The following is a 27579-nucleotide window of genomic DNA, read 5'->3' as shown; positions in this document are numbered from 1 at the left end:
TAAGTGAGATGTGCACTTAACTATAATTTTCTTTAAACTTTTCTTTCAGTTTCATATAAATGACCAATCAATACCGGTTTTGACCTTATTAGGGTTCATCAGTCATGCATCTCATTCATCTCTTTTTTGTTTACTTCAGTGTGAACACCTGAATGCAACAGGAAGATGCCCAGGAGTGGGTCCCATGCTCACTTTTCCACATCCACTAAGCTGCACCCAACTAAGAGCCCCAACTAGGGTCAAACTGGTCTTGGGTTGCTTATGTTCTGGTTCAGAGAGGACCTGGCTTGGCAGTTTGGGCTGGACTGTCTCTATTGGAGCAGAATCAAGGCTGATTTGCACATGGCTGGATCTAATCTAAAGTGACATTGTTATGTTATGTTACGTGAATTTGTACTGCGCACAGCTGCCCCAGCCAAGGGGCGTCCCGGCGCATGTCAAGGTAACACGCAACAACCACAGGAAACACAACAGCTAAAGAGGAGGAATCAAAGTTAAAATAGGAAAGTTTTAATCGCCTTACGGAAGGAAAGAAGATCTTCCAACAGCCGAATCTCCACCGGGAGGGAATTCCACAGTTCGGCTGCTTTGACCCGGAAGGAACGTCCACCGATACGGCACAACTTGTATCGAGGGGTGATGGTGAGAGCTTGGCCCAAGGATCTCAGATGTCGAGTGGGGACGTACCAGGACAAGAGGCCCACAAGAGTTTGAGGAGCCGTACCTTTTAAGATCTTGAAGGCCAAGCACAGTACTTTGAATTGGATTCTTGCTCTGACTGGCAGCCAGTGCAACGCTTTCAGAGTACTGGAAACGGGGCACGATCTAGGAAGCCCGACGATAGCTCTGGCGGCAGCGTTCTGGACGCGTTGGAGGCGAGTGACTTCAGCCAGGTTAGCACCCACCAGGAGAGAGCTGGCATAATCCAGGCGCGATATAACAGTCGCCTGTATTACCAACTGCCTGGTACGGGAGTCGAAAAACTTCAGGACTGGAGGCAGAGCCCGGAGGATTCCAAAACAGCATGCAGCCGTTTTCTTCGTGTGCCCCACAAAACTGAGAGTGGGATCCATCCACACTCCCAAGTTTTTTAATTCCGTCACCGGAAGGGGGGCCGGCCCAAGCTCCACAGGCCACCACCTGTCCCCCCAGAGATCCACCCTTCTACCGACGATCATGATCTCTGTCTTCTTCCCGTTGAGCTGGAGGCAGTTGGCCTTCATCCAGCTTGCCACCGCTCTAAGTCCACTCTGAAACCTGGGGGCATCCTGGTCCGCATCCCCGCTGATCGTAACCGCTAGCTGGATGTCATCGGCATATGACACCATTGTCATACCCCACTGCCTGACAACCTCAGCTAGCGGTCTCACGTAAAGATTGAACAACGTGGGGCCCAGCGAGGATCCCTGCGGCACTCCCTGTTTCAGAGGATGGAAATTGGACTGGAACGGCGGTACTGCAACGCTGAAGAAGCGACCATCGAGGAAGGACCGGAACCACTGGAGGGCGGACCCCCCCACTCCAATCTCCTCCAGGCGGTGCAACAGGATGGGATGAGAGACAGTATCAAAGGCGGCGCTTAGATCTAATAATACAAGCGCCGCCGTCTGTCCTGCATCCATCACTGTGCGAAGATGTTCAGCCATGGTGAGAAGGGCAGTTTCCGTGCTGTGACCAGCAAGGAACCCGTTCTGGGTGGGGTCTAAGATGTTAGCTCGAGTGAGGTGGTCGGAAAGAACCTTGTTCACGTGGGCCTCCACGACTTTGGTCGGCCAAGGGAGCAGGGAAATAGGCTGATAATTTTCCGGCTTTTCCGGGTCCAAAGAAGGTTTCTTTAAAATAGGAGAAACCACAGCCCGCTTCCAACTTGTTGGAACCGTACCCGAGGCCAGCGAGATGTTAATCGGGGAGAGTACCGAGGTACAACCCACAAACAGCTGGTCTCTAAAAAGGGCTGGCTTAAGCGGATCGGCGGGCGACCCGGATTTCACCTGCTGAGCCAAGATGTCAAAACCCTCAGATGTCAACGGGGGCAGCACATGAAGCAGAAAATCTCCGTCGATGTTACATGGAGTACCTGCCGGTGGCCTGGTATCAGGGAATGTTGAGTAGATTTTCTGTACTTTTTCTAAAAAGAACCGGGCAAGAGCCTCACAGTGCGCCGTAGAGCTCGTTGTTGTAGCCGAGGCCCGCTTTGCCACGAGGTCCTTTACCACTTTGAAAATGGTTTTTGATGGATTAAGGCTATTGCCGAACTCCGCAGCGTAAAAAGCTGCCCGAGCCCGACATAGCACGATGGTAAGCTTTAACGGTAGCGAGATAAACAGCCTTCTTCCCGCTGTCGTACAACTTCCGCCACTCCCTCTCTGCTCACCTACAGCTGCCCTTGAGTGCGCATAAGGCACTGTCATACCAGGGGCTTGACTCCCTGGAACTGAATTTCCTAGTTGAAACGGGAATCAGGGAATCAAGTGCCTTAGTGACCCACGAGCAGAACCGGTCATAACCTGCATCCGTGTCCTCCAAAGGTCCCAACGGCACTGCCGCGAGGGCATGATGAAGGTCCTCGAGTCTCAGTTTACTCCAGTGCCGTGTGGAGATCGTCCTCACGGGAGCAGAAGAAGGAATTCCCGGCAAGGGGACATGGATGGCCACTAGAGAATGGTCTGTCCAGCCGAGCGGGGTAACGGCCGTTACTGTGGCCTCCGTCAAGTTCGTAAAAAACGGATCCAGCGTCTGGCCGCCTACGTGCGTGGGATGCCGCACTATTTGTTGAAGTTGAAGAGCCTCCAAATCGGCTAGGATACAGCACACAGTAGGGATATTCTGATTCTCAAAGTGCAGATTGAGGTCCCCCAAGATAGAGAAGTTAGCACACCCCACCGCCAGAGAACTTACCGCGTCGGGGAAGGCAGCCCTAAATGCCACCTCGCTTCCCGGAGGGCGATAGACTACCATCCCTGAAAGGGAAAACTGAGGGTTGACCAGAATTTTAAAGGTGGCACTCTCGCAGCCTACGATGTTAAGGGCAGACCAACAGCAAGAAAGACTAGATCTTACTGCGAGAGCTATGCCCCCTCCCCTAGTCGATCGATTCAAGGTGAAGACCGAGAAATCTGAGGGAAAAGCCAGATTAATAATGGCCGTGTCATCATCCTTCAGCCAAGTTTCCGTGATAGCCACAATGTCAGGGGCCTTGTCTCGCATCAGGTCCCTAACGGCTTGGTGGTGTTGAACTAAAGACCTTGCGTTAAAGCTCAGGATGCGCAGAGCATGGGCCTGGCGGCCACAGCGCGAAGCGACCGGTAGAGCCTTCTGATAGATCTTAACCGGAGAGTCCACCGCCCACTGACCACAAGCGCACTGATAAGGGCCACAGAGCGGGTGGATAGGTGCATATATACACCTCGGGACCGAACGTCCTAAGACCCGTAGCATGGAGGCAGAATATACAATCATAGCGCAATCCCGTATAGCCGAGCCTGAGGATGTTAGTATACCTATCGGCCGCCGCGCCCGGCGCGTCCCAGGCGCGGACGGGCGCAGACGGGCAGGACTCAGGCTCGACTCCGGCTAAGCGACGGCGTCCCACTGCGCGATCCCGCTGCGCGGGAGAGGACGACTTTAAGTAGGCGAGGCGAATGGCACACCGAGCGTAGAGACGCTCCAAGATGGCGCCCGAGAAAGATCTAAACAGCCCAAGGCAAGATGGCGCCCACCGAACCAACCCCGGGACCCGGACCCGCCAAACGGCGGTGCGTTTACACTTTTAAATGCAGGTAAGAGGGCGGGAGACTATTCCCAAGTGAAAGCGCCTAAAAACAGGGGGGAACCAAATCAAAAGAAAACAAATACAAAACGGGCAATTAAAATGAGCAGCGCAGCAGCAGCGCGACCTGCAGCAAAGCCAGTACCTTGACCAAGCTACTGGTGTCGAGTCCGCCTTAAGTAGGCGAGGCGAATGGCACACCGAGCGTAGAGACGCTCCAAGATGGCGCCCGAGAAAGATCTAAACAGCCCAAGGCAAGATGGCGCCCACCGAACCAACCCCGGGACTCGGACCCGCCAAACGGCGGTGCGTTTACACTTTTAAATGCAGGTAAGAGGGCGGGAGACTATTCCCAAGTGAAAGCGCCTAAAAACAGGGGGGAACCAAATCAAAAGAAAACAAATACAAAACGGGCAATTAAAATGAGCAGCGCAGGAGCAGCGCGACCTGCAGCAAAGCCAGTACCTTGACCAAGCTACTGGTGTCGAGTCTGCCTTAAGTAGGCGAGGCGAATGGCACACCGAGCGTAGAGACGCTCCAAGATGGCGCCCGAGAAAGATCTAAACAGCCCAAGGCAAGATGGCGCCCACCGAACCAACCCCGGGACCCGGACCCGCCAAACGGCGGTGTGTTTACACTTTTAAATGCAGGTAAGAGAGCGGGAGACTATTCCCAAGTGAAAGCGCCTAAAAACAGGGGGGAACCAAATCAAAAGAAAACAAATACAAAACGGGCAATTAAAATGAGCAGCGCAGCAGCAGCGCGACCTGCAGCAAAACCAGTACCTTGGGCATGCGGCCAGAGTAATTACCAGTGGACGAGATTAATTCAAGCATTCCACTCATAACCTGTGCAATAGGATTACCTTGCCATCCATATTTTAAATGATATGAGTATTATGTGGATATTTGTGTGTTAATGTTTAAAGATATGGTGGGAAGTGATCTTATTTATTGTTAGGATATCGAGAGGTAATAACCATTGCATTAAGTATGTGAGTTATGGGGATACAGGGCATCGGGACCCACAACCGCTGCTGAAAAAGGCAATAAACGGTCTTTCAGCTGTTCTGGTCTATTTTCTCTGAGAATCCAAACCTTAGCTGATATGGGGGCATGTATAACATATGTCTATTTATTGAACTACTATAGTTCATTAAAAGAAATCAGAAAAATGGCTAAATTTTACCATACATTCAGTACTCTTGTAAAATTGACTTTAAAAAAGACATATATTTGGTTATTGGTATGCTTGTTTTCACTGTTGAGCTTCTATATGTATTCTGCATATCTACAACCATGATATCTCTTCAATAAGGAGTAACAAGTAGAACTAAGAATAAAATGTGTGTTGGAAGAGGGGTGACGGCTTCATCATCTATTATAAGAAATAAAGTTTCTCCTAATTCACACAATAAGATTATTGCAAGTCACCAAAGAAGATATTCTCGTTTTTGTTTATTGTCGAAGGAGTCCTTGATTACTTGTAGTATTCTCTTATTATGTTTGGCTGGGGTACTTTATCCCACATATATTCAATATGAGAGTTGTTGAAACCCTGATTAAACATGCTTTTAAATAGAACATATGTTACATTCTCCTACTTAGCTGCCTCTGTGGATGCCTGTCCATCACCAGAGTTACTTTACATCCTTTACTGTTAGCACATTTAATCAAGGGCATACATCGGGTAATATCTAACAAGCCACTCAAAGATGACAGAGCTGATCTTTCCAACAGATGTACAAAACGTCTGGCATTTAAACGTCCATCATCAATCAGTGGAAGGGGAGCTTCCTTGATTAAGTCATCAACAAGTCTCTAAAAACTAGAGCGCAATGAAATATTTTCAGGCAATCCATACTTTAAATAGTAATATAACCTTTTTTTAAATAAAGTTTGCTAGTTGATACACAGTAAAGAAGCAACAAGGCATCAGTACAATTAATATTAAACAGCAAAATTATAGATCATGTAGTGACAAGCGCTTCAATTAAGCACATTGGCTCAAATTCTAAATGTGCTTACATCTAATATTCAGGGATTGTGACGTCTTTTCAATATTGTAACACAGCATCAGCTCACTAATATTACTGAAAATATTCTGTGACACCCTCCTATTTCAAACATGTGAGGTCCTGTTTTAATCTAAAATAAACTTTTTGTATGGATGTTGCATGAAACAAACGCATTTTCTGAAAAATGTCTGTAATAGACTCACCTACATCACCACCATAAAAAAAAAATGAAAGGAAAATGGTACTTAAAACAATCTGGTTAAGAAGTATTGGAAGTTATCAAGGTAAGAATGAAGGTCAGACCTGGCTCTATCGAGGGGCACATGAAAGACTGGTGCCCTGGGCCAGAGCCCATTTGGCCTGTGCCTTAAAATGTCTCTGTATCGAAGTACAGACCACGTGTTATACAATTTTCTAGAATAAACCAAGTTATGTTTCTGGTCACAGAAACTGGGGTGCAATACAGCTCGGTCAAACTTGAGCCATGGTTAAACGAACAGCGGCCGTGTGATTGGTTGATACATATAGTACACGTACCTATTGCTGCAATTAGAATAACTCTGGCTTGACCAAGGCCTTTGCCACTAGATCGGAATAAAAGTGGGTGTGGGCCAGCAACAGCTGCAGGCCAGTGCTGCTTTAGCACTGAATCTGTGTTTGTAGGTTTTAAAACAGCAGTGTAAATATAATGGCTTTTAAAGCTTTGAAATGCTTCGTAACAAGAAAGAAGACACTATCTACTTGACACAGGAAAATCATAAACCACAGTGTGATGGCCAGCACATACAATTTCAGATAAGCCATAATCAAGGACAAGTAGCAAACTTTGGGACTGATTCACAAAGATAAATTTACACTTTTGTGTAAGTTTATGGTTGTTTGCTTTTCACTAACGTATCTTACTAGTAGAATCTTTATGATTTCGAATTATACGCACATAAAAACTTAGAACTGTCCTTTCTTTTTATGTGCCGAGACTCTTGAGTTGTAAAATACAGCAATAAAAAGATTCTCTGTAAAATGTAAACAAGCATGAGGTAAGAGGGTTGTATTTGTAAAAAAAAAAAAAAATGGACATTTCTCCTAAGACTTGATTTTGAATTGAAATCACTGCCACTGGGTATCTGTAGAGCAGTGTGGTCCAATAATCATATGTGTCTGAGATTCCATGTTTAAAAAGGGAGGTTACTTGTTTATTTTTTTTATATATATATATATATATATAAATATCAGCCAGGTCCAAGTGTCAAACCTTACTGAGTAAGTTAGTTGTCCGTCTTTGTTTCCACATGTCTTTGCCTTCGCTGTGGAAGTATCTGACGTCCATCCAATGAGAGGCCATTGCTACCCAGGTGTCTTGACTGTATTATGCCGACCTGGCCCATGGATTCTCTCCGGGCGCTATCACTGTCTTTGTTTCCCACGCAACCACAATCCAAGGCCTATCGTGATGGCTCGCGGCGGATTGATTAAGTAAGTTAAAACTGTCTTGTGCGGCAAGGCCCTGGGAGATGCAACTGTTGACCAAGTGCTGTCAGTTTTTGAACGCTTGGTCAAAAAAGGCACATTGCAAATGTTCTAATAGCGAGCAATAACCAATCAAAAGGTAGCCTGACTAGAAGTCTACAGTAAGGAAATGATCGGGTCTGTAGTAGGCTGGGGAGACGCGTAGTGAGCTACTAGAAATCAGGATGGTCAGTGTATTTTGAAAATTAACCCTACATAGATGTCTGCATGTTTTCTTGAGAAAATAATTCCCAAGAGTGGTTATAAGGACAGAGTGGCTTTTTCTCAGACACGACGACTTATAAGCATATATTTTATTTGAAAACATGAACAGTGTCTGATGCCCTGATATGTATTCCCTGCCTTTTCGCACAAATGGAAGTGTGCACTTGAAAAGGACTATATGCTTGCACTGTGCTTCATTCCAAAAGTATTGTGACCACGGAATATTTGAAAGCTGCATTATTCACAGCTGTGGTGGTAAAATGTTATAGTGAATTATTTGCACCTAGTGTATTTCTATCATTTATTTACTTCAGTTTTCCATAGTTGACACGTGCCTGCTGCTCAAACTCCCCACAACACAAGTGTATATTACTCGCCCATGCATTGTCAATGTATATGGTAAGCAAGTTCACGGCCACTATAATGCAGCTCTGAGAAGGCCCAGCATTCAGCGCGGCGTCACGCAGCGGGGCCCGGTCTGTCACAAAGCAGCCCGATGAAAGCATATTTCAGGCTCGCGCAGAAATGCGCCCGGGCGCACGTGCGCACCCTCCGGCGCGAGCATTCCCGAGCCCTGATCGCATTCTGTCGCACAGATCCCTTTGATGAATGGTAATGTTTTTGCGAATATGTCATCCTGGGTGCATTACGCGAGTACGGCTCTGGGTTTCAGATGTCAGCATTCCGGATCACTGTAGTCAAGTGCCGCTTCTTCTTCATCACTTACACTGGAACAACACCCACACAGTCCTTTCCATGACAGCTGGATGAAGGAAGGTGGCACTACTGAGGCGCCGTAATCCCTTCCTGTCAGCACGTCAGGCCGGCTCCCTATTTAAATAGCGACAACAACAAAATAAACCCACGCGGACACATCCATCCATACTGCCTTTGTCCTGCTTGTCATTCGAGGGCTTACCCGACAGCAAGGCGTCTGACCTGTTCTAGTAAGTCATGAGAAACTGCAGGCCTTTCTTTTAATACGAGTTGCTCGAGTTGAAAATGAACTGCTCTTGGCCTTTGCTGAAGTAAATTCCTCGTGCATACACACGTCCGGCTCCTAAAGGCTTTAGACTTATGTTATGGTTTGTTTGTGGATTTAAAATACACGAGCATTAAAAAAAAAAATAAGTCTTATAAGAACCCAACCATCAATACTCTGACACAATGTCTAATGTAAAAACAAGGGTTAGTAAGTCGAATAGGACTTGCCTTTGGGGCATATGGCTTTTCTGAATGCTATTGGAGGTGGCTTTTCTGAATGCTATTGGAGGTGGCTTTTCTGAATGCTATTGGAGGTGCCGCACATCGTCAGGACGCGGTGTGGCTCAGTCATAATGTAATGACATTGATGTGCGCATGCATCAGAACAAATGCATGTGCCAGCAGTATCCTGTAGGTCTTTTCTTTTCATTTTTTATATACTGACCAAGGATGGCGGGTGCTGTCGTGTGTTTCGTATATAGCCCAGGGTAATTTTGCCTATGTTAGCCTAACTATGCACGTTATAGGCCACTTTGGCTTTGGACACGTTACCAAATATCACGCTTGTTTTTGTGCCACATTATATTTTCACACCGTCGGCATATGTTTTTGTATTTTGTTATTTTACTGGGATTTAGCTTCGACAGCAAAGGCAAGGTCAAACAACATTGGGGCATATTATCAAGGGGGTTTATCTCCGCTTTTTTGGCTTTAAAAGCCAAGAAAGCGGAGATAAAATTATCTCCCTTTTACCTACCTGTCGCTGACACCAGTTAGCGACAGCTAGTAGGAGATAGCGACCATCTTGGGCCTTGCTTTGCATGTCAGTGATATTTATCACTAATGACATGCAAAGTGGGCGTGACAAGATGTTAGCGACTGGATACAGTCGCTAACATCGCTATCGCCTATTACCAACTTTTGGAGATATTCGCTCTAAGCGCGAATATCTCCAAAAGCTAACACCTGCCCCTGAGCAGTTCTTAGCCATGTTATCCAATGGGAGGTGGATAACATGGCTAAGAGCATTAGCTCGCTAATGCATGAATATCGCTGACTTTTCAGCGATATTCATGCATTGCGGCCGATTTTTATCGCATTTGCAATAAACCTTGGTAATACCAAGGTTTATCTGCGATAAAAATCGCCGCAGCTCGGCGATAATTTTTTCACGCTAACCAAGCAACAGCGATAATTATCGCTATTGCTTGGTAATATGCCCCATTGTTCCTTGTTATACTTTGTGGTCGAACACTAGCATCAAGACATAGTAGAGCAACTCAGCTGGTGTTTTTGAACACGTGTTTTGTCATATAACCAGGGACGAGCTGTTCTAAAAAAACAGGCCAGTGACTTGCAGACAGAGCAAAGATCCTGAAGTGAGGGCTGAATGGGCTTAGATGTAGAGAAACTATCTATGTATGCTAAGTTATGGGGTGCACTACTAGACTCAAAGATCTTTTATCTAAAATCACTTAGCTTTTGTAGCGAGGGTGAGTTTAGGCACATCTGTCAGCTAATATGCCAGGGCTGTTCATTGTATATAGTCTGCTATTCGTGCTAATGACCAGTAGTGGCTCCTCGAGGGAGTGCTGCGGGCAGTGGGGCGGGGGAGGGGAGTGGCAGGGTGGGGGGTAGTAAACTCCGGCATACGGCCGAACTGAGGTAAGTAAAGAAATAAATAAATAAAACAAATGACATTGTGCGCGCTGCATTGCAATTTGGCGTTGCAGCATCCGCAATGTAATTCATTTTATTTATTTATTTATTTATTTACATCCGTTCGGCCGTACACCGGAGTTTACTAACACCCACGCTGCCCTTCCCCCGCCCCACCCCACCGCCCTCAGCACTCCCTCGAGGAGCCACTACTGCTAATGACATTACTGACCTGTATTTGTTGTGGCACAATTATTGCATATTAGAGCTCAATAGTTTAAATAAATGTCTCTTTTCTATTTATTGCGGACAAGTATGAGTCAGAGAACCAAATGGGGTGACCTACTACCTCGATCCCTCAGAGAGTCGAGAGTGTTGTGTTCTGCGGTGCCAAATCACTTGTCTCTCTGGAAAGGTTAGGAGGGCAAGTGAGTCACTATAAGCTAGTCGGATATTCGCCCTTAGATACTGATGGGTTATGGTGAGTCAGTCTATACATGCAGATGTTGTATGGTCCCAAGCATAGTTCTATTCCTGAGCAGAATCTCTGCAACAGTGCAAATAAAAAAAAAAGTACTGCAGTATTGGGCATCTGGAGTAGGGCATAATAGAGGAGCGAATGGGGAGAGGAAGGAGAAAAGCAGCGCATGGAGGGTCGGGGAAAGTACAACTGGGACAGAACACCACAGGCGAGAGAGAGTAATACAGAGCACAGAGTGGTGGTAGAGAAGCACACAAACATGAGAGAGAGGGAAACAAATGGTGTGAGCTTGAGAGAAGCACAAAAGGGAGACATCTGGAAAACGTGATTTTGCGGAGTCCTTACTCAAAAAGAAACAAAGGAGAGCAGCGTGAGAGGAGAAACAATTCACAGGGAAGAGAGAGAGCAACACGGTGTGGGGAAGAGAAAAGCACACAGAAATAAGAGAGCAACAAGGAGTGGGAGGAAGAGAAGAAAAATAACACAACAATAACACACAATGGGAGGGGAAGAGAATCACACACAGGAGACATATGGGAAAAAATTCCCTCTTGAGAAGTACTTCAGCAAAAGAAAACATGCACTCATGTATCATGCATCAGAAAGAAAAAAAAGAATCCACTAAACATGGAGTCAAAGGGCATAAGTAAAGAGACTGTTCTCTAAGGGAGGAACAGATACAAGATGGACAAGGCACGTTATCAAATAAGAAGCAAGCAAATGAGAGTGTCAATAATGCCAACCAATTGTAACTGATGGGTGGGCTTAAATCCCACTGTAAAATCTGGTAAGCTGAAAACAGGTCTTTTGCAGCAGGGCAGCTTGCACTGTTCATCAGACTAACCCAACCTAAAAAGTTGATGAGGGATTATCGGGACACATTCAAAGAACAAGTATGTTTGCATTACTAAGCCAAATCAGGAAGTATTCAAACACTATACCAGAACACATTGGGCATGTGTACCACAAAAGTTTTCTTGTGGCTTCTTGCTATCTTATGCATTCTCCCCAGGGTCTTGATGCTCCCTGCTGCTCAGTCAGTGAGTGAGGCCAGTGGATGGTTGGATTGCTGAGAGTGTTTGTGCCTGGATGAGTGGACAGTTAGATTGAGAAGGGGTGAGCAGGAGGAGGGTGCTCATTGTGGGTCTTTACATGATTTACTTGTAACCTGAACTAAACCTAATAAACCTACTCCTTTTGTAACCTACAAGACTACATCCTTGATTGTAACCAGTTTCTGACCTCTTTTGTGTCTGACTCCTTTCTTTAACTATGGAAGCGTTCAAAAATGGCTACGGGACATGAGCTCTTTCTGTTTCTGTTGTCACAGTCCACTTCTACTAAATTTAGATAACAGCTAAGCCAATTAGAGGGTTTGAAATGCTGATATCAGCTGCTACCCCTCCAGAGTTAAGTCCAAGTATGAAGAAGCAACATGAAGCTCTCTGTTATAATGGCAATGTGTTACACTCAACTGTTATTTGTGCTTTTCCTCATCACTTGACTTAGACTGTGGCTCTGTCCCTTATTAAGGGAGGAGATGTGTGGTAGTGGACAGAGCTCCTGGCTAGAGCTGCCAGCCAGTGCTGCTGACACTAGGGAGCCAGGGTCGAATCCACACTTCGGTTCAACGTCCTATCATTCTGGGCAAATTCTGAGAATCTGGCCCTTTGCGAGTGCAATTTTTGCATTTGGGATTCATCATCCCAAATGCAAAAATCGCTAATAAAGAATTCGCAAATTTGCAAGGATTAGCATTTAAGGAATCTCTATTAGAGATTCCTTAAATGCTATTCATGAAACATTTCAAAATTGCGAATTTGCAATTTAGGAGCTCTATTTACCACAAAATCATACCTCGAGGTAAATAGCGAAAACTTAGAAAAATGCTTTTAAATGCATTTTTCTAAGTTGCATGTTACACACACACATGTCCTTTGGACATGTGTGTGCACAACATCAGTATAAATTCACATTTCAGGGGTGCTACAGGGTGTCCTTTGGACACCCCTGCACCCTTGAAATCGCATCCTTATTTGCGATTAGCAAATTGCTAATCGCAAATAAGGGTTGACTCCCCATTCATTCCTATAGGCCTTTAGGCCCATAGGAATGAATGGGGAGTTATTCCTTATTTGCGAATAGCAATTTGCTAATCGCAAATAAGGAGGCTGTAGGAATCGCATTTTTTTTGCGATTTCTACATGAATCCCGATTTGCAAGTCCTTAACAGTGATTCCTTAATAATTGCTATTAAGGACTCGCAAATCGGGACTTTGATGAATCTAGCTGTTAAAGCATTAAAAAAAGTGCTCAAATACCCTTGGGCCAAGGTTTCATTATACAGAACTGCCACTAATATTGCTAAGTGGGCAATTAAACACAGTTAAAAGCATAACCACCTGTACCATGCCAAAAACCCATATTCGCTGTGCATAACATTTTGTGCACTCTACTCCGGTGATTACCATTTAAGAATAATTCTTCAACACAAGGAATATCAGGACTTATGCAAATAATCAATCATTTACAGCAAGGTCCAATAATAAATTCTACCTATTTGGCTGAGGACCAAGGACCAGATTTACTTAGGACCTGCATTGCCCTTGCATCACACAAGGTGATGGAGCAACTTAGTAAATCTAGAGTAACTCAAGGCAGCTCAAACTGCTGATACGTTACTCTGTGTTCGAAAGACGTTCCATGGGTGCACCCATGAATACAATCATGGATTTTGGTGCATTCCCCGATTTACTAAGAATAGCAAACCTGGGAATACGTCAAAATGGTATGCCTTCGCAACAGAGGCGAAACAAGGATAAATATGGTTATTTCTCCTGGTTAATCCGTCTTTCTATGTGTGCTGCATACTGCAGCAGCAATCATAGAAAGAGGAAAATGCCTCTGACGATTGTTTCTGTACAGGAAGGGACACCTTGTCTGTAACACAGGCACCCATGCACCATGATACAAAGGTGCCTATGTATGCGCTAGGCGGCACTCAGTGCACTAGCGCAGAGAGAGAGCAGGACTGCGTCATAGATTAGTAGACATGGGACATTCCAGCTCTCTCCCTGTCATACAGCACAGCGAGTGTTCTTGCTGTGTTGCTGGGCCTAAGTGTAAACTGAGAAATGCTGATATTTTTTTAAACCAATCATTCACCAAACAGTCTGCCGAACACATCTACTCCAGTAGCAATACCTATCAGTTTTTTTTAGGTCGAGCTGACCTAGCTTTCAATGCGAAAGCATTGAAAGCTGTCAGCAAGACAACTAATGTTGCCCGTATTTGGGAATGTGGACACAAGAGGGTGCACGAGCGCAGAGCGCGGATTTCACCTCGTGGGCGCGCACGTCGCCGTGCCCCTCTCGTGCCTCATTCCCTTGCGCAAACACACTCCACACTCACGCATGCGCACATACACAGCCACACACACTGCATACACACACGCAGACCCACGCTCACACACACAGACACATTCGAACAGACACACGCGCGTACACCCCCCTCCCCTCCCCTCCCACTCACCGGGCTCTTTCGGCGTGTTCCGTGTCTCCTCTGCAGCGCTGGTCGGGCACTCACCGGGCTGTTGCTGGGGATCGGGCTCCTCTCTGCGGCAGTCTCATCTCGTCGCGGCACCAGGGGGCAGGACTTCACTTCCGGGGCTCCCTCCAGCACCTGGGAGCCCCGCAACACTCTGGCTGTTTTGCTGTTGGCAGCCCCGGTACTCTCCTCAACTCATGGGAGCCCCGGGCTGCGGAGAGGCCATCAGTCGGCTGGGTTCACTTCTTCCTCGGCGGCGGCGGGCGGGACTTCCTGCTGGATTGCAGGCCCCGCCCCCGTCTCAGCCAAAAGTGCCTGACTTCCTGTTTTCACGGAGCAGGGCTGTGGCGGTGATTTCTTTTGGGGGCAAGAGCGGTAGGCACCCTCGAATTCGCGCGGCCAATGCTTGTTAGGTTGTGTAATTGATGTTTGAATTAGTTAGACCTATTGTAAGTTGATTCAATGGCACCCTAAAAAAGACGACGGCGCTTTCAGTTACTATTTTTTGGGGTGGGCCTGATAATGTTAGGGGTATGCGTTTGAAAATCGTCTTTTTGGTGCCAGCGCATCATTGATGGATTAATGCTCATTTCTCATTTGCCGCTCACATCGATGATTACTTTTGTGAACTTCAACAATGTTTTTATTTCCCGGGTAGTTGGTGCTTGTTGCTATTGATGTTGCGCGCCGGTGCTATCAGCAGGAAAATCCAATGTGATAGGTGGAAAGGTTGAATATATCCCCGCCACTGGTAATTGCTGAGGCCACCTTCCGTTTTCTGATTGATATACCCTCGTGCAGATTCCTCACCATAAGAATATCCAGAGGTGGTTCCCCCATTAACGTAGAGGAACGTCGCCCCACTGTTTTAAAGCCCCCCCAAGTTTCGGGACGTGGGTGGGGCCACTGCTGACTGGGCGCAGCAGAAAGACGTGATGGGCAGGGCACACCCACAAGCTAGGGGATGCTGCTTTAAAGTGTTTGTTGCCTCAGAATGATGAAAGGCTGAGTTGGACCTTCGGCATCCAAAGCGGTGCCCACGAGTCACACGCAGTTCTTAAGAAGGGTTGACTTAGCTCACGGAGTCATCAGGCATGGTGTTGGATTGGTCCCAGTTTTGTGAACAGAGTAAATCTCCCCACCTCATTTCTCCACTGCAGGACAGGAAAGGGAAGCAGGGACCAGCCCTATGCAAAACCTTGGGGCCTTTTTCCCCTCTCCTGGAAACATTCTTCGGGGTCCACACATTTTTGTGTTCTTTGACGAGGGATAGTCAAACTGAACCACAACACAGTAGTCTTTGTCGCACACTTGGATGGGTATTCCTGTCACTGCGCGAGGAATTCATCAGCACTCAATGGCATTCAGGCGGGGCGTTCCCACCCTCCTGTTTGGGGCACTTAGTGTGTGGTGAGTTCAGAGCCAACAGCAAGCAGGCGAGGTGAAGTGCGAGTCGTTTCCACCATAAACTCTGGGAAGCTTCATAACGGAGTAGTGAGTTTAAATATCCTGCCACGGAATATCATGAAGGTAAGCGAGTATACATAGACCAGTATGGATGCACTGTTCTTACCTCCAACTATATGTACCTTGACAATCTTCAAGGTACGTAGATGTTAAGCATAATAAATATACAATTGCCTATACATACTTTCAGATTTTTTTCTTAGTCATATTGGTTTGGTAGTATGTATTTTATTCTGGCCGATATATTTTGTAGCAGAATCTGTGCATAATGTTCTTTCTGTCGACCCTTCTGATACCCGTCCAGCCGCGCAGGGTCGGGGAGAGCAGTGTGCTCACAGAAGTCTTGCTAGACCCTTATCAGACAGGAGGATTTGGGAAAAAATACTGGTCATGGAAGAGAACTCATTCTGTACTCACAATGCAATATTAGTATTGGCAAAAATGTGTAACGAGTCGCCACAATAATAGTATTTATTTAAAACGTAACCTGCTTGCATCTCAGAAGGGTTGTGTTCTTTTCCCTTTGCCTGTCTGTGCACGGTCAAGAAGTCTCTTTTGATCTATCTCACTGGCAGGAAGGAGCCTGGGCTCGAGGGCCGGATTGTGATTGCGTAACATGAAGTTGATAAACAACAAGCAAGTGTCTAGGGGGGTGGTGAGGGCTCGCCTCATGGTTTGGACCCTATGCAACACACACTCCACACAATACCACTCAGTGCCACAATTATATGCTACATAATTACACTGCACTCAATGCAACATACACTCCAAACAATACCACTCAGTGCCACATAATTGCACGCCACACAATTACACTCTACTGAATACAACATACACTCCACATAATTACACGCCACATAATTACACTGCACTCAATGCAACATACACTCCAAATACCACGGTGTCACATAATTACACGCCACATAATTATACTCTACTGAATGCAACACACTCCACACAATACCACTCAGTGCCACATAATTATGCTTCATAACTACATTGCACTCAATGCAACATACACTCCAAATACCACTCAGTGCCACATAATTACACTGCACTCAATGCAACATACACTCCAAATACCACTCAGTGCCACATCATTACATGCCACATAATTACATTGCACTCAATGCAAAATACACTCCAAATACCACTCAGTGCCACATAATTACACGCCACATAATTACACTCTACTGATTAGACTGCGCTCAATGCAACATACACTCCAAATACCACTCAGTGCCACATAATTACACGCCACATAATTACACTGCACTCAATGCAACATGCACTCCAAATACCACTCAGTGCCACATAATTACACGCCACATAATTACACTGCACTCAACGCAACATACACTCCAAATACCACTGTTTCACATAATTACACGCCACATTATTACACTATACTGAATGCAACCCTCTCCACACAATACCACTCAGTGCCAAATAATGATGCTTCATAACTACATTGCACTCAATGCAACATACACTCCAAATACCACTCAGTGCCACATAATTACACTGCACTCAATGCAACATACACTCCAAATACCACTCAGTGCCACATAATTACACGCCACATAATTACATTGCACTCAATGCAAAATACACTCCAAATACCACTCAGTGCCACATAATTACACACCACATAATTACACTCTACTGATTAGACTGCGCTCAATGCAACATACACTCCAAATACCACTCAGTGCCACATAATTACACACCACATAATTACACTGCACTCAATGCAACACATACTCCAAATACAACTCAGTGCCACATAATTACACGCCACATAATTACACTGCACTTAATGCAACATACACTCCAAATACCACTCAGTGCCACATAATTACATGCCACATAATTACACTGCACTTAATGCAACATACACTTCAAATACCACTCAGTGCCACATAATTACACGCCACATAATTACACTCTACTGAATGCAACACACTCCACACAATACCACTCATTGCCACATAATTATGCTACATTGTTATTAGTAATATCAATACATCTAAGTCACGTAAATACAACACATATTGCATTACAAATGCTATAGGTGTCACATTTGCGAAAGTTAAAACTATTGGCATTGTAAATGACAAAGCTATTAATTTCGCTATTTTCAAAACCAACAGATAAATATAAAATTTGTCATTTACAATACTAACAGCTCAAACTTTCCTAATGCGAGACCTATTGCATTGCAAATGCTTGTTATTTTAAGACTACACGCAGAATATTGGCCCTCATTGCTTTCCTTTTTAAATCCTGAAATTATTTTGAGATCAACCCATGCACCTACGAAAGGTGTAAAAATAATTATGGAGTAGCACACTGGTTCTTTGATACAGGCTTTGTGATAAGCAAAGCTGGAAAACCCTGCCATGCTTTGCATGCCCCTGAGGCAACTACAGGTACCTCATCTTATGCAAAAAATGAAATTGTAATGAAGATTTTTATGTAAACTCTGTCGCCTATATATTTGTTTTGCTCTAACAGATGCCTCGCTTTGTCTGTCTGACCTCTTTAATTCTTTTTCAAGACCCAATTCTTAAAGTTGTTCAAAAATGTAAATGTAAATTTTTTTTTGAAATTTACTGAATCACGGATTGTGGATCTTTGAGGCTGCTCCCAGTGGGGCATTACATGGAACTTATCACCGTGAGACTAAACTTACATCTTTTTTCTACATGACCTGACTACATGGCATTACTTCATTTTAACAGAATTTCATTAAAAAAAAGTTACTCATCAGAAACTGATGAGGTGTTGAAGACAACATGGCTGGATCTCCAAAATGTATTTAAAGCTGACAGATGAATATTTCAAGCTGAGCTGGGGGGCGTATTGCTGTGTTATTTTATGTTAATACGTATTTGTAAAGCGCACAGCTACTCCCGGCGCTAAGCAGAACAGAACGCTACCAAAAAAGCAGGACCGACTCTCATGATGAAATTATTGCTGGAATAACCAGGTTTTGAGTTGTTTCCTAAATAGCCCTACATTTTTGTTTATAGTAAAGTGCTGATGGCAATTGAGTTGATTATGTGTAGAACTAGTTTTGAGTACAGACCTACTACTGCCTCTTGGAAAACCTTGACTCCTTGACCAAGTTGCCCTTTGGTAGCCAAATATACGAAGTGAGTCACTTGATTACCTATTTGGAGTCAGAGACGTTTGAAGATATGGGCAGAGTGGGCATTCACCAAGGGCCACCACTTTCCAAGGCCCCCCTGGGAAGGTGAACTTTCTCTCTATTTCATATCTGTCTATTTCTTCATCTCAACCTTTAATACATTATTTAATTTTGTTTGAAATAGTGGATTGAATTAGCAGAAAATGGGTAATAAAATGCAAAGCTGTTCCAGACAGGGCCCCCTAAAATATGTCTTGCCCAGGGCCCCTGAAGTCTTTAAGATGACACAGACATGGTCTGGAGTGCAGTTACTCTTGACGCCCTCGGACAGCAGTGCTAAACTATAGTACCCATCATGGATAGTGCCCAGAAACCAGTGATTGCCTTGGGAACCAGAGGAAAGATCTTACTTCTTTTAAAATAATTTGTTGTTGGGAAAAACATTGAGGGGCAGATTTATGAGTTCTGGCGCATCTCTGCAAATCAGCAGGGATGCGCCAGAACTGATGCGTCACACAATTCCCTCCTTGCGGCACCACAGTTGCGCCGCATTTGCAATGCGGCGCACCATGGTGCAAGGAATGGCAGATGCGTGACGCATCTTGTGGTGTACGGGCGGCGCATTACTGGAGTAGCGTCGCAAGTGCGACGCAACTCCTGCAATGTAAATGTAAATGTACAGGAATTTATATAGCGCAAATCACCAACCGGTCTCTAAGCGCTTGCTTAGGGAACCCGTCCTGGTATTCCCCTGTGAGATAACCCCGGCAGGGTATCCACAAGGTGAAAGCCAGGCATCCCGCCGCGAGGGGCCGTTGTGGAGATTAAGCAAGCTATTGCCTAGAGTCGCAGAGTGTGAACCCGTGAATCGAGTAGGCACCGGAGCGAGAATTGTCAAGTCCATGGACATTTTAGGACTCAAGACCCCGCCGAGCCGGGAATTGAACTCCGCAATGTACAGAGGCCACCCATACATAACGTGGTGCGTCACTCCTTACGCCTGCTTCAAACAGGCGTAAGGATTTGACCCAGCAGCGTCGTAAAACTGACTCAGTGAAATCTTGTAGATTTCACTGCGTCAGTTTTACGGGGCTTTCCTACGAGGGAACGCCCACCCTGCGACAGAACGCCCACATGAAACCTGACGCAGGTTTCATGTGGCGCAGGGCTTTACAACGTGACGCATCTGCCTAGATGCGTCACGTTTTAAATAGGTCGCAGGGATGCGCCACGTTTCCACGCCGTTGCGTGACGCAACGGCGGCGTAAACGTGGCGCAAGTCCGACATAAATCTGCCCCTGAATTATTTGATAAACTGCAGCCTACTTCAGCTAAATAAGGAGCAAAGATAAATTCCTAAACTTTGGACTGTATCTGTAGGCTTCTACACAAATTACCTCAAACCTAATTAGTAAATAAAGTATGTCTAATTGTTAATGTTAAAGTCTGCATGTTTACACTCTGTTAAGTTTCAATAACTGCAAATGTTTGCAAAATTAATGGCACTCTACTTATTTCAACTGCAAAATATGAAAAGAGAGTCTCAGCTGATTTTCCTTTTATTATATAGTTTCAGCGGAGGAATATCCAGAAATTAGTGCATCACTGTGGAGTAAAACATCAAGTTTGAAGGACTCTAACTTTAGCCACTCAACTGACCACTCGGCCAATGCACCTGGCATTGGACAAGAACTGCAAAGCAGACCTGTTCTGGTTGCAGAAATCATGGTGCAAGGTATGTGTGAGTTTCTCAAAGGTACAGATGATACTATCTATATTGTACACGCTATTAACCTGGTAAATAATAGTGGATTGGTTAGGAATTGAGAGGTAATAACACATTCTTAGATTTCTGGAGGTAATGCTAAATCCGGAGCTGTCTTCTAGATATTCCTTGAACACCAACTCTAAATCAATTCTGGAATGTGCTTTCTCAAAACATACACTCACACAATGTCATATGTCGTAGTAGACACAGAGGCAGGTTATTCTGGGTGTTGAAAATGCTCCTGAAGGTTTGCCATTCGTGGCTATCAAAACGTTCAAGGGGATGGCTGGTGTAATTTGGTAAAAACTTTCCCCCAACTGCACTGAGCTAGTGAGCAAAACAAGAAAGTCTGTGGTCCAGCGTAAGAGAAGGAGATATTGTTGGGGTTAATAGTTTTTCCACTACGAAAACTTTTATAAAACTGGGACCAAGGAATCTACTTTAAAGGTTAATGTTTCACCTGAATTGGCTAAAATGCCATAGGTCCTGACGGTGCGCTCATTAAATCTTTTCAAATTGTGCCAAGTAAGCCTGACTCACCCCATGGATATTTAAGTTCACCCTTTCCCAAAAAGCTTTAAAAAAATAGTTTTAAAGTGGTGCATTTCTCTTCCCATTTCCCCTAAAAACTGACTATAAAACTCATAAGTATATATGAAAGTTTAAAAAGTCTGAGTATGCAATCGCACATGGCTTAATATTTCTTTATATTGAATATAGCATTTTCCTTTAATTCTGACATGCTCTTCCTTTAATTGTTCATCCTGCCTTTTCCAAGTAGCTTCTAAGTGATACTTTCTGCCAGAGAAACAACTTAGAAGCAGACCTCCACAATGCCAGGCAGAAAACAGAAACGCTAAACAGTACTGCTAGTTCATACAAATATTGCTTTTTTAAATGCCTTCACTAATTATGGCACAACAGACATAACATAGGGTCGTCTCTCTCATCTAGGAGACATTAGCAGCGAATCTCCCAAAATTTGGCATGAATTATCCCTAATAAGGTGTCACCTTGTTACAGTGTACACTCCCAATGATTGGTCCACACTGAAGACTCCCCTCTTCTGGCTTCTGCTGCCAGCTCCACCAAAACAGACTGTGCTCCTCAACTAAACCCCTTCACTATGTAATCACATTTTTACTTCTCGAAGAGAGCCGCCTTCCTTCGTGTTTCCATCTCGCTTAGTACTCCCAACTTGCACAACACCCCCTCTATTTACAATCTCAGGCAAACCCTGCAGCCAAGGTGTGTGCATCCCTCACCAGTACCTCACTTCTATCAGTACCTTGTGCACTCTTCCTACTTCAATATGTTCACTGAGCCGCTTGACTGCCTGTCCACTACTTGTATTCTCATGCACACAACGTTTCCCTATGCTCAGTTGTATTGTTGTCCTTGTACAGTTTTCTGTTGCTTTGTAGCCTTTTTGTACAACATAAATTTAACGCATTCATTATTATATTTTGGAAAAGTAATAATTTAACCTCACAATTTTAGAAATCAATACAAGCTTTTCATTTTGAATATATACGCTTACATTTCCTTAAAATAAAAGCATATCTTTTTGATGAAAAAACACTATATTTGCACTATCTTTAAATTTTTGTTAATTTCGCCTTTTATACCCAAATATCACTGTGCCACCATCAGCAAATATTCATGTGGTCAACTGTGTGTATATTCTTCCTTACATGATAGGCATGCATATGATATGCCAAGGATTTACCATCACGCCATGGATGCCTACAATATGGCAGGTATTTTGATAATGTGTAAGCCAGCACTAGAGTTATTTTGAGTGTCCACCTTCATGCTCTAGTTGCTGACACTATATCAATAAATACCAACAATCTTCCAGCTTGGGCACCATTTTCCTGTGATAACACACAAATATGCCAAGGAATGCCACTATGCCAAAAATGAGCACCATTATGTCAGGGCCAGCATTGTGACAAGGGTGGAAACCATCATACTTTACATGTCCACAATATGCCAAAAATTAATTACCACTATTGTGCCAGGGCCAGTTTGTATGGACGGGAACACACACTAACTCACTGATGCACTCCCACTGCAACCTTCCCTACATCAATTAATACATTTATTTTGTGTAACTTTCTTTTCAACTCATGAACTGCTTTGATCCTGGTCCTGCTGCTGAGAAATATTGTTCCCCTTTGGTTCATCTGCCTTTTCGGCTGTTTGCCAGGCTTAGCACGTCACTCACACACATAGATTCAATGACAGCATCAGATCGCCTTCACAGCCAATACGCCACAGCACAGGATCATTTGTGATGCTTCACAACCCATCCATGGTGTTAAATAGAGGTATGAGCATGGGGATAAGCACATCTGCAGTGCTAGCACTGGTGACACCACTTCAAAATATATCTTTACAGGTAGCCAGTGGGGCAGGCTGGGGTGGAAAGAGACACCCTCCTGTTTGGAAAGGAAGCCATGGGGCAGCTCTGATTCTTGCCCCTGAGTAGACGTAGAAGTCTCTAGCAAGCTTTTGTCATTCAGTCTCCATAAGTCATTTTTTACATACCACTGAATACCTTGGTTGCCTTACAGATCAAGATAACATCTCCACCACTTTAGACTGTGACATCAATGCTCAGCAGATGACTATAGAAGAGGGTGTCAGCTGTCAGTGTTTCAGAGGATTCAGCGGTGATGGCTATTCATGCAAGGGTAATGTAGGATTCTTAACATAAGGTATGAAATGTCAACTATGTGCGAGCTGCTGATGTCGGTGTGTCATACAGAGGCCATATAGCTGCTATGTGGATCTTCGTACCGATAGAATGGCAATGGTCTTCAGAAAGCGATGTCCCAAAATTGAAAAAAGGAAATGTGGCACCAATAAATGTAGGATAGTATAGGGAAAATATATATATTTCATTAAAATCAAGTTGAATGTTAATTTTTTTCACCAAGGGTAGAAAATGTGACCGCCTATTGTTAATAGATACATTATTTGTCACATACACCTGTACTCAAACCTTGACTAAACCTTATTTGTGGAACAATAAATGTGCAAATAAAAAACTATGAAAAAAGGCCATGAACGTCACAAAACGTTTTTCCCCTACACATGAAAGTACTTCACCTAAAGGGAGTATGGCCACCACTTGTCCCATGATGCCCATTCTAAATACAATTTAAATCACTGTGTTGAGAGGCATACCTATAAATGAAGAATTGCACATAAATTGCATAAACTTAAAATATATATGTTCATAGCTTAAATCGGAATCAAAGTACATTGCTAGTCAGAAAATAAGAGTACAGTTCATGAAAAATGTCCAATTGTGAGCTCACATGTGTAATAATGTTGCTTTATGCAGATGTTGATGAATGTTACACCATGAATACTCTATGTGACCCAACACGAGCCGATTGCATTAATACAGAGGGAGGTTATGTCTGCAAATGCTTTGAAGGATACAAAGGTGATGGACTTCTGTGTCAAGGTAAGATGTGATAAAATGTAGACACAGAAGAAGGGCATACAAATCAGATGATGCCACCAACGCTAACTTTGTTAATATAGAAAAAGGGAGAAAAGGGGGAGTCCCAAAACGCATTTTTTCCGCTGCAATTTTCCATAGAGGTGGCTGAAAGCGTGATTGTGATCCGGAAAGCGTACGTTTTGTGATTTGGTATAAATCAGTTTTGTAGTTTTTGAGGAATTAAGGCTAAAAATGTATGTATATTTCACAGCACCGAAAATGTGCAGTCCCAACAAATCAGAAGATAAGATCTGAGTGGCTGCCACAACTCAACAAAGATGTTGAGATAGCCATGTTAGGACCTGGGGAATCATATATGTATGTGTGTGTGTACAGGAACCCAAAGTCAGTGGACTGTCACATTGCAAGGGTGCCTCCACCCTATACATTTTGTATCTCTGTAGCTCTTTTCTAGGTTCATTTGTGTCCCTGCTTTGTCACTATTTTGCTGCTTTTCTCTTTTTCCTTCTTTCTCTCTTTTTACCATTCTCTCTCTCTCTTTCACTGGAATAAAGTCTGAAACTGAAATTAAATCCCCACACCATGAAGGGATGCCTGTGCCCATCACCGGTACAAATTAAGTCCTGTCAGTGTTGCCTTGAATATGTATGCTAACTCTGTTTTTCCACTAAGAAAATGGTGACCATCAAATGTTGTACGGGATCCATGCATTAATTTATATATACTACACAGCTACTTGCAAGCCATAGCCATCTGGACACTACTCCACCATAATTTGAGATCTGTCACCAATTCAAGAATTGTAGGATTTGACTGGAAATATGAGGTGGCAAACAATTGTCTGGTACAAGATTCATGTTTATTTGTTGTCTGCAATATGATCAGTCACTGGAAGCACAGTACGAAATTAACATCAAAATTAACATTTATGCATAAAAGGTCAGTTTGCACTAAATGTATTGTTACCCTTCTTCACTACTGCATATTATATTCCATGTAAGCATATTACATCAAAATGTTTACAATGCATAAAAGGAACAAAAAGATTTGAGGTACAATTTAAAAGTGTTGCATTTAGAGAGAGTCAATGGGGTGATCTATTTAGAAAAAAGGGGAACTTGCATAACTGAATTTAGACTAAAATGTTCAACATAATATTGTGAAAATATGGCTAAAATTCAGATGAGTAAAATGTGGTATAAACACTAATCTTTACACACTGATCCAAAATATCGCATTGCAGGAAAAACAAAGACACACATCAATTTGAAGGGAGAATAGCTCAATGTTTCAATGTTCCTCGCTTCAAAACTATCATACTGATAGGAGTGGAATGGGAAAAGGATTGTGAAAGATCTCTTTCATCTTAAATATGAAATGAAATATTGGCGAAGCTCTTGTCTCCGTTGGGTGCTGCCAATATTACCAAAACTCAGTATTTTCTATTGTAATCAAGCATGTTTTAGTCTTGTTTCTATTAATAAATGTAATGAATGAATGCCCACTGCGTTTTGGTCATGCTCATGTTCTCCTATTACTTTTACCCAAATATGTTTGAGTTTAGTCTTGTTCAGAAATTTTGAAAACCTATTTGGGAAAAGATTAATATTATCATTTCATTCTAATGTTCCCCTCTATTTGAAAAATATTTTTCTTGGAACCCTAGCCACTGAATTTCAACTGCTCCCGATGAAAGTTAAACTATTGGATATTTATTATAATTGCAGTACAGCACATATTACTTAATTGTAGCAATTATTTCAAACTTTCATATAATGTATGGTGAAATGACATGCTTTGCACATAAAAATAATACTATTAATTGTTCTTCACTTACATTGCCCTTGAAAGATCATAAACAGTGGTTATAGTATGATTAGAATACTTAACAAACATATATGTCTTATAATTTAACTATTAATATGAATGATAGAGTTGCAAAACCTTCTTAAGAATTGGTATTTTTTGTTGGTTTTATTCATGATTAAGAAAGAATTTAATGTATTGTCTCACTGCATTGCTATTGTGCTGTTAATATATTCTTTACAGGGCTTATATGTTTTAATAACACATCTTCTTTAATTTTTGTAACACTCTTTGTTGTAATTTTTGTTACATTATTTGTTGTAGCCTGAATAATTTTTGTCTCTCTATCACTATTCTTCAACTGTTTAATTGTTGAAAAATATTGAAAGTAAACTGATTGTGTGCCGCGCTTAGACATATGTAATTGAAAAACAGTATTCAAGTACATAAAAAATATATGTGATAAAGATCACATTTTGCCTACGAACAGTGTGGTCAAGGCATTAACAGCCATATTCATCAAACCAAAATCCGCTCGCAAAGGGACAGATTCTGAGAATCTGGCCCTTTGCGAGCGGTATTTTTGCATTTGGGATGCATCATCCCAAATGCAAAAATCGCAATTTTAGAAATCGCTATATTGCGATTATTTGCAGTTAAGGAATCTCAATTTGAGATTCCTTAAATGCAATGCATGAACCATTTCAAAATTGCGAATTCGCAATCTGGGGGCGCTATTTACTGCGAAGTCTAACTACGTGGTAAATAGCAAAAACTTAGAAAAATGCACTTTAGTGCATTTTACTGAGTTGTATGTTACACACACACATGTCCTTGGGACATGTGTGTGCGCAATACCAGTGTACATTACCATTTCAGGGGTGCAACAGGGTGTCCTATGGACACCCTGGCACCCTTGAAATTGCTTCCTTATTTGCGATTCGCTAATTGCTAATCGCAAATAAGGAATCACTCCCCATTCATTCCTATGGGCTTTTAGGCCCATAGGAATGAATGGGAAAGCCATTCCTTATTTGCGATTAGCAATTAGCGAATCGCAAATAAGGAAGCAGTAGAAATCGCTAAAAATATTGCGATTTCTACCTGCATCCCGTTTTGCGAGTCTTTAATAGCGATTCCTTAAAATTCGCTATTAAAGACTCGCAAAACATGACTTTGATGAATCTGGGGGTGAGTCTGCTTAAATAAAATGCAGCATTCTAAAGTGGTAACCAGGTGATTTTCTTTCTTTCTTAATAATTTTGATGGTCCTACCTGGTACCTTACGGACAAGACCCCTCTTTTCCCGAGCTATGCTATTTTATGCATTTTGATATTCTTTAGGCTTTCCCTTGATTCAAATATTATAGTTGAGCATAATATTGCGTTTTGTTAGTATTTCTCCATTTATATAATATGTGACGCCGGTTTCCATTGGATTGCCATCAAAGTTATATATAGTCTTCTGTATGGCTTATTATCAAAAATTTAAATATATTAAACCAATAAAAAACTGTCATCCTGCAATGTAGCGGTATCAGAGTTGCCAAAGTTCTATGAATGGTGACAGAAAATGCAAATGTTCCTAAATGGTAGTGCCAGAAAGTCCTGTTTTATTAAAGACATTGAGACAGGTGTTATCCCTTCTTTACTTGCCTTTGTTTAAACAACAGCTGATAAAAACAAAAAAAGTACACTTTCGAACATTCTTGGGGA

General features: G+C 43.3%; 1 protein-coding gene across 1 annotated transcript in view; it reads left to right on the top strand.

Annotated features, from left to right (window-relative positions):
* EGF (epidermal growth factor) overlaps positions 1-27579 on the top strand; it is a 529267-nt gene that overhangs the window by 370526 nt on the left and 131162 nt on the right. Inside the window, exons 15-17 of the mRNA XM_086961608.1 lie at positions 20379-20543; positions 23156-23275; positions 23932-24057. Coding sequence (XP_086817734.1) covers positions 20379-20543; positions 23156-23275; positions 23932-24057 — 411 coding nt within the window. The remainder of the gene's footprint in view (positions 1-20378; positions 20544-23155; positions 23276-23931; positions 24058-27579) is intronic.

The sequence above is a fragment of the Lissotriton vulgaris genome, chromosome 3_1 (genome assembly GCF_964263255.1).
Source record: "Lissotriton vulgaris chromosome 3_1, aLisVul1.2, whole genome shotgun sequence".
NCBI lineage: Eukaryota > Metazoa > Chordata > Amphibia > Caudata > Salamandridae > Lissotriton > Lissotriton vulgaris.
Note: the sequence above shows the minus strand (reverse complement) of the source record. Positions and strands in the feature narration are given on the sequence as shown.